This window comes from Saccostrea echinata, unplaced genomic scaffold, assembly GCF_033153115.1.
Source record: "Saccostrea echinata isolate AGI-Se365-2 ecotype Australia unplaced genomic scaffold, CSIRO_AGI_Sech_v1 ptg000001l, whole genome shotgun sequence".
NCBI classification, from domain to species: Eukaryota; Metazoa; Mollusca; class Bivalvia; order Ostreida; family Ostreidae; genus Saccostrea; species Saccostrea echinata.
In genome coordinates, this window is record NW_026889750.1 from 30,096,565 (window position 1) to 30,105,213 (window position 8,649).

Below are 8,649 nucleotides of genomic sequence, written 5' to 3' on the forward strand. Positions count from 1 at the left end.
ATGATAGACAATGAAAAGGACGGGTACAATTTGACACGGACGTCTGCGAAAATCTAGTTTGAAATTCACTTTTTAATCCACCTCAGCTACGCTCGTAATCACAATCATTTGGTAGAAAGCACGTTTGACTTCGTAAGAATTAAAAGCTTCTTAAACTTCTCTAAAGAGCTAGAGCCACGAACCATCAAAATGTGCCTTAAATTTTAGACAAAATTTAAGTTTGAAACCACTAAGCCTGTCATATGTTATATTGTAGTGCACAATGTCATGCTACTCTACATACAATTTTTCCAGTCTCGGGGATACAGATTACATGTATGCTTCCATGTACTATAGGATATAATGCAATCGGTTTACACTCGCGCGCAGTTACTGCATAAACTGCAATATGAAATCAACACCTTTCTTTGTTTGTTTTTTTTTAATATATTGGTAAAATGATTATGATGCTTATTAGATACTTCTCTATTCCAATTTTAAGTTTTTAAATGTGTTCATATAATTGCAATCATGGATTTTTTACGACGTTACGATGTAACATAATGACGTTACGTTACAAATAATGACGTTCCTCACGCAAATTTCAATGAAAACAATACCATAATGTAAAATCTCTTCTTGAAATAGTGTTATAGATATCTAAAAAAGAAAAACAGTAATGAAAAGCTAAAAGTCTCTACCATCTATATTGAAATCCTCGTTCATTTTTGAGTTAAGGCACATTTTGATGGTTAATGGCTCTTGCTCTTTAACCAAGACAGGAATTAGAACGAGAAATCAGATGACTTGACAGAAAATGAAAAGCAATTCCTGTGTACCTAAGACATTGTTAATCTGCAGGGTGTAAATTTGTATGTAGACGTGCTTTTTAAAATATCGTCGATTTTTAAATTTTCAATTTTAAAGCTGAAAATTAAAAAAAAATCAATGAAAGTATATTAAAATTGCTTTGCTGTTCTTTCATTCTGGAAAATGTCGAAGTGGTACCATGAAAAATATACATTTCTTTTTGAATGTTAAGATATTACTGCTTAAGAATGACGATTTGCTAAACTTCTGGATTTTGGATGGTATCTACGAAGAGATCATAGTTTATGGTGGGATCGGACTTCTTGCAACTGTGGTACTTCTGAAGCCAGTGATTTGACCAGTGTTCGTCCACCTGTTTTGCTAGGTAGTAAGCTTGACTGTATGCCTCCCGACAGCCCAACTTCTCACATACTGTATCTACAATCTCAAAGTAGTTAATAAAAGTATGCTCTAGTTTTTGTCTGTGAAGAGCATAGTATAGGTACACCAACACCTTGTACATTGTTCTTTCATTAAAATCGTGATATTGTTCCAGGCTCTCTGGTGGGCACTCAGGATTTCTTTCAAGGTCAAGTTTGTCTTTGTATGCTGTGATGCACAACAAGAGATACTCAACCGCTTGTTGTGTTCTGTATTTTGTGAGCAGAAACCAAGCAAAATTCGTGAACAACTGGCATCGTTCGTAAGCCATGGATTGCGGTATGAGGTGACTAGCATAGTCTTTAGCAGTGGAGGGGCCCACTAGCTCGCCAAGAGTAACTGGCTGCTGATTTAAACTCATATCTGAAGACATAGTCATTCCTAGTTTTTCGTCAGCGTATAGAAGGAACCACCACTGGCTATCAAAGGGAATTCCTTGAACAGCTTCACTGAAGAACGACTGAAAAGGCACTTGATCGTCACACGTTGCTACAGTTAGTCTATCCTCGTACGCAGTCTGTAACGTGTCCATTGCTGTCTTGAAGCGTCTCTGCAAGATATATGCCCGTGCCATTTTGATTGCATATGGAATGAAAGAATTCAAAACACTTTCTCTGACATTGTGAGTAAGCTTGAACTGTGCCATGTCCTCCATTATCATTTGCTGGACTTCCAGTCCAGATTCGCCGTCTTTTGCTAGGCTAAACAAATACTGCAGTGGATTTCCCCGTATCATACCGAATTTTTCTCGAGCTTCATTAATTTGTTCTTCTTTCAAGTAGTCAATTGTGTTGTTCTGACGAATAAAGTAACAGGGGATATTCTTTTGTTCAATCTGAGAAATAAGAGACTCCAGAAGATAAAACAAACAAGAGCCCATGTTTGACGCCCAGCAGTCTACGGGTAGTTCTTCACACACATAGAAAAAGACCCTCATAAGGTGGCCTTTAGTAATTAAAGTACTCCCTCCAAGTCCATGGCTACAGACTTCCAAGAACACCAATAAACAATATCTGCAATAGGATAACAGAAAAAATAATTTTATTTCAAATCGAGTAATTCATATGGTTTAAAATGCATGTCTTCGGAATCAGACCATATTTGACTTTATATTGGAGATATTGTACTTTACCCAAAGAAAAAATATAATTGTGTTACCTCTGATCTCTACTAAGTGCTTCATTACAGAGCGTTCGTTCTGCAACACCAAAGCAAAATCGAAACTCAATGTCAGAGTTTGAACTATCTGGATGTGCCTGATTGACAAGGTGACACCCATCTGCTTCAATAGTGCTGATGATATTGGCAGGTGGCCAGTTTGATGGCCGTTTTCTTATGATCCACTCTTGAGCTTCCTCTGGCCACTCAGAGTGAAGTGCTGGTATGTTCTTGGGATACAGCGAAACAGATGAATACGTAGAAGACATTTTGTCCTTAGCTTCATCAGATTGCTGATTGGCAGGGACAACAAAAACGGCATGGTGGTTAGGAACGTAAACAGGACCTTCGCTGCAATCTTCTCTACTCCATTGTCTCGGATAGTACGTCATAAGATAGGCATATCCTGGGTGGGTTTCGTCCGTTTTTATGATAACTGGACAGGTTCCAGAGACTATGTCACGAAATCTTATAGCTTTTCTGTGAGTAGTTATGTGACTATAAACGTTTAAAAATGGTACATTTAACAAGTTATTTTTTGACTGTCCAGTATCTTTGGGGTTCCCTTTCCTACAATGGCAGTCAGTATACAATCCGTTAATTATATCTCCAATGGCCTTGTGCACTGGTAATTTGACTTCCCTTTCCACTGTATGTCCTGTTCCTTCTATATCCTCATGAATCCCAGTATTGACATCTTTGTATTCCATTGACATGACTGTATGCTTGAATTTATCAGCATCATTAAGGGCCACGTTAACGGGAAATATGTTTTTCAGCAGAAAAGATAGATGAAGGGATGATATATCACAATACGGGTCAATATAATCCTCGACAAACATGTCCCGTTTTCTTGTGTCTGAAATTAAAAAAAAAAATATGCAGTATGAAATATGACAAGAAAAATCATTTAAGTATGGTATTTCATTTTCACAACAAATTCAAAATATAACGGTTTTTGTTTCGCAGTGCATTGATTTTTCGAATATTTATTTACTAGTATTCTCCAGAACAATATTAAAAAGCACGGACACTGTGGCATGGAAATAATTACTTTTGTAAAGAATAAAGGAAACAATGCATTCGGATTTAAAAAACGAATTTAACACTTGATTGTGAACATTTTCATAATATCATTGATATATACTTGTATTTACCTTCAAAAATGGATAAACTGTTAAGAGGCAAGCTAAAAAGCGCATCATCTTCCTCTTCACTTGAAAATTGACCTACAAATATAAATATATATCTCAAATTTCATTTAGTTTTCATTTATCTGTTTATCAAGATTTCATACAAAAAGAGCAAACTAAATTGCAAGATTATGAATGAGGAGCGATTCCTAAATGCTGAAGCAAAGAATATTGGCTCTTAAGGAGGTTGGATCCTGTTATCAAAAGTATTGAGAATTTTTTATCAAGTATATTTTTGGAATCTAGACACATAGCTTAATTAAAAATCAAAACCAAAAATGGGGGTCAATGCGCTTCTTTCGGCACTACGGAGCATTTAATATGACCTTTTTGCACTGTAATTACGTCTAACACATAAATCAATTTTTCAAAGTTTTTCCTCTAATATTTTTATCCAAATAAATTATGGAAACAAATACAGTCTTTTTTTCGTCTTGAATAGTCCCTTTAAAATTTGTGACAACAAAAAAAGTTTTCAAATTACTTCGCATAGTCAATTATTTGACCTTTTTGCACTCAAAAAATGTCATTTTCTGGCATTAAAAATTTAACAAGCAATAAAATCATTTGAAAGTAATGTCATTTTTCTGAGTTTAAGCAGAATGGTTAAAATTATCTTGTTTATTCAGAAAATAAACTTAAAAGTGGGGGTCTGTTATGATAATTTTTAGATATAACTAAAATAGTGCTAATTTTTAGCCTAAAATGGGCTATTTTTCCCCAGGACTTTCACAATATATTTGTTATATTTTTCCAATATTATGACAGAATTCATGATGGTTAATTAAATATATTATTTAGGACCAGCATAAAACATTTCACTGCTCAAAATACCTTTGTGCACAGGCTGCATGTAAAAACGAATCCAAACTTAACAATACTGTAAATATTTCGAATGAGAAAAATTGATCATTTTCTTCTATAAAACCTTCCGCCACAAAATATAGTTCCTAACTTAATGCTTTCAGTATGGAATTTAATCATGGGATTTTAATTGAATATAGTTAAATTAGCATTGCAGAATCCAAATTTATTGTAAGATTATGCAGAACATTATGCAGAATTTTTTAGATAGAGGTCTACACAAAAATCTGCTCAAAAGCTCAGGAACGAACCTCGTTAAAACCAAACAGAGATATCTTTCATATTCACATATTAATGATATTGTAATAGAAGGCACCCACCGTCGTCTCCCTCTGGTATCTCTCGCAGACTGACATAATGGAACTCTCCGACGTGTCCCAATCGTAAACACCTCTGGTCTTCCTTTGCAAGAGCATTTGTAATCTTAGTTATCTCCTCCTTTTCTCCTGCATGTAAAACTTCTATGTTCCTCTGCGTTACCTTAAGTTACATACTAAGAAAGTTGATAAAACTTTCTAATTACAAATAAATAAATAAGGACGTTTCAAAAACTTCACACTACAATGTGGCACATATCATAAAACAATCCACATCTAGAAAAGATATAAATACACTCTTTTTCTGTAGAATGTTTCATATCTTGTGATCTTTTTTAAATCTTCTTTTTTGCACACACACACCCTCTCTCTCCTTCTCTCTCTCTCTCTCCACACACACATACACATGAGATCAGTAGGGCAACAGCTACCGAACTAATATTAACAGCAATTTAAAAAAAAAAAAAAAAAACAAGCAATTTAATGGATAGATCAACATTAGATTATATAATTGTTGACAAATGCGTAAAATTTTGACCGGATGCCAAGAGAATGAGTGAAGAAAACGTTTTTGAAAATCTAAATAATAAGTCATTGAAACATAATGACCCTTTTTGCATTGCTCTAAATGATTACGAAAGAAAAACATATCAATGAAGTCCAACGAGTCCAAATGAAAAAAAATTAACGAAATATTTTATAATTGATCACATTTCCTGAGATGTAATCTAGGTATATCTTAAATGTTGATGACATTAAATTGGATATGGAATATAGGATTTCGGAATATAATTCTGCCAGTGACAAATTGGTATTTATAAGTCAATTTTCCTAGTATCTATGTATTTTATATTCCTTTTTATTTTTACGTTTAACGTCTATATTTATTTTTTCTATCACATCCTTCCTGCTCCTATAATGACCGCAAAACTGCTAAAGATATTTATAAATTGGAAAAACATGGGCAATTTCCGTGCTAATTGACGATTTTTTCAGAGTCTAGTACAAGCTATAAAGAACATACATGGAATTATATTGAGAATGACTTACCATTTTGCAAAGAAAATTTCTTAATTTATGAGATTGACAAAATAGTTGAATTGAAGTTAAACCTTAACCCAATAAGCATAACTATTTGGGGCATTGAGAGGATTTGCAGATTTTTAATCTTTCGAAAACTCTGCTGCAAATCTCTGTAATCAGCAGATTAAAACAAAATGCAAATTAGACCGAAAATTTGAATAGTCTCCAAATAATGCCCCTATTCACTTTTTAAAAATTTATAAAAATAGGCATGAATTTTAGCCATGAGAGAGAGAGAGAGAGAGAGAGAGAGAGAGAGAGAATTGATTACTTGTGATGTAGCCTGTAACATGAGATGATCTCCCCATTGTCCCTCTTGGGTCATACGATCCAAATATTCCATCCAGGACTCCCCATCCATGAACATTTCATAGTGAGTGCCATCGTCAGACTCGGGATGACTTTTTAGGTGCTCTACACAGGCCTGTCGGAGTGATTTAGAGCTAAAAGAATAGTCGCCATTAATTTCTAGTTGGTCTACAATGGCAGCAAACATACAGTTTCCATCTGGAACTACATTATGAACAATGAAATTGTTATTCTTTGCAGCAATTGTCATTGCCTTCATCAGCTTCATGAACTGACCTTCGCAGTCTCTTCTGCCACATCCTACAAATATAGAATCTTTAGTTGATCGGATTTATAAAAAATAATCTTTCAAACAGATACTTTGCAATGAAGCATCATTAAAAATTTTTCTTAATATAATCGACATATCTGGATTTCTGTTATTGCTGACGTACCTGCACACGTATGTTTTGACAATTTCTTTTTATATTTTGCTGATGGTTCTGGTGGGGGTTCTCTTTTAACATGCCAAACGTCCGTTTTAGAAGTCTGACCCACATCTTTATCTATAATGTAGGGTAGATTTCCTTTTAGGGAATTGTTGTTTTCTGATATCTCAACTCGAAGCCGATCCTGCTTATTTTTCCAAGGCTCAGAGGTCACAGAACTACTTGACTCTCCTCTGAACAAAGAAGGTGATGGCAAAATTGGATCGAGAGGACCACCTGGTAAATGAGGTTGTATATTTTTTCCTTGTGCTGGTGACAAGGGTGTCATCTTGTTTGAGTCTTTTGTATTCGTTGTTGATAAACTCTGGTGTAATTGATTATCACCAAAGAAATCTTTTTCATGCGCTTCTTCGAGATCCCAAGCATTTTGTGTAAAATCATTGTTCCATTTTCCCCATTGTGGGAACCCATCGGAAAACATTCCCCATGGTTGATCATTTCCCCAGTTTGGATAAGAAGAGGGCATTTTATTCCAGTGTGGTATAGAATCTGTTTGCATCTTTCTAGGTGCATCTTTTCTCCGAACATCTGTATCAACATTAGATTCTGGTTTATCATTAAGGGATTTTGGAAGAACTCGTTCTTTGTCCTGTGAGTATGTGGTCTGCTCATTTTCACTTTTTTGATTTTCAATCATGTCTCTTTTGTTGCTTGTGTCTACCCCCTCATTTTGACGGGTCCCACTTTGACTCTCAAGAACTGGGCTGCCTTTAAACAGTACATTCCGTATATGATAAATATATTAAAATAACAATTTTACTTTTTTAAGAATATACCATGGACAAAATGTATAAGAATTTTAATATATATGTGCGATTATAAGATAATACAAACTCACGCTTTAGCCTAGTTCCTTGGTTCATTGCCTCAATTACTGGATACAATGGCAGATTAGGGAATCTGGTTTCCGAAACATTTTCAGATTGGTCTGTGTCATCTACATCTTTTCTTTCCTCCAAGATTTCATCACTCCCAGTCATCTTTCTATCTGTCTGAACCCCGTAGGATGTAGAATTTTTTAAACTGAAATTGTTTGTGAATTCTCCAAGACTTTCAGGTCCACTATGATAAGCTATAAATACCTGATTTGACTTTTTATCTGGGATGTTCTCTAGTGATGGTCTTGTAGCCTGTTTTGAGGGTTCAGGAGAACCGTTGTCTTCTTTTTTATCTGCAGTCCTAATTGTTGATTTGCTTTCAGTTTCTTCAATTAAATTTTCCTTTGTATTTCTTTCTTCCTTAAAAAGTTCTTTTTGCTTCTTTGATTCATTGTCAACCTCTTTTTCAGATCCTTTTTGATCAACGTTGGTTGTAAATTCATGATGATAGCCACTTTTGTTGAAATCTATGATATTTTCTTGAGAAAGTACATTTTCAGTCCCTGTCGATTTTTTTCTTTCAATGTTCGAGGGATCTTTCGTGTTTTTCAAGTTTTTTGAACAGGATGGTTTTTCAGCAGTGTTGAGTACAGTCTCCTGGGATTCAGGCACTCCTGGTCCCACTGTGTATGCAAAGTCATACATGAATCACTGTTAAATTATAATCATGACTAAAAATGTGTACCAGGATTGTTGTACATTTCAAATGTAATGCAGTTTTTAAGATCACAGAATGTATATTAAAAATGATACCCAGCTCCTTTAGAAGAATGCAGGTGCAAGTGTCTCCATATCTATTTGTCATAAAAAGTAGTTTCGATTTTAATTCACCACAGCTTACACATAGCACCTGTTGGAGAAATACAAGTCAAAATAACACAGAAATTACTTTGAATTCATTAAAGATAGAGAACAATTTTCAGAAATTTATAGAAATAGAACAAAATTTATATGGATATCACCTTTTTACAGCCAGGACATTGTAAATGCTTTCCGGAGCAATTCAAGACTGATCTACACAAATCGCATTCGTCCATCTTCGTTTTAAGTATTTTAAAGATGAATATTACAAGGATGCTTAGATCTGTAAATGTCACAGTCTATAATATCCAGGCATTTTCAGCATTCA

The 8,649-nt window shown here is 34.6% G+C and overlaps 1 protein-coding gene across 1 annotated transcript; it reads right to left on the reverse strand.

Annotated features, from left to right (window-relative positions):
• Positions 1–938: 938 nt before the first annotated feature.
• Positions 939–8,165, reverse strand: LOC133196686 (uncharacterized). The gene is made up of 7 exons (XM_061332545.1): positions 7,481–8,165; positions 6,589–7,350; positions 6,117–6,454; positions 4,766–4,925; positions 3,546–3,617; positions 2,389–3,247; positions 939–2,243 (listed from the first exon to the last, which is right to left on the reverse strand). Exons 1-7 carry the CDS (start codon positions 8,163–8,165, stop codon positions 1,049–1,051), a joined length of 4,071 nt encoding a protein of 1,356 aa, XP_061188529.1. The 3' UTR covers positions 939–1,048.
• Between the last annotated feature and the right edge of the window lie 484 nt (positions 8,166–8,649).

Excerpts from the sequence above, each read along its gene's own strand:
- LOC133196686 (XM_061332545.1), bottom strand. The coding sequence starts at position 8,165 with ATGTATGACTTTGCATACACAGTGGGACCAGGAGTGCCTGAATCCCAG. Across the intron at positions 6,455-6,588 it reads GTCAAAACATACGTGTGCAG|GATGTGGCAGAAGAGACTGC; the intron begins GTACGTCAGCAA and ends CTATATTTGTAG. Across the intron at positions 3,618-4,765 it reads GATACCAGAGGGAGACGACG|GTCAATTTTCAAGTGAAGAG; the intron begins GTGGGTGCCTTC and ends TTATATTTGTAG.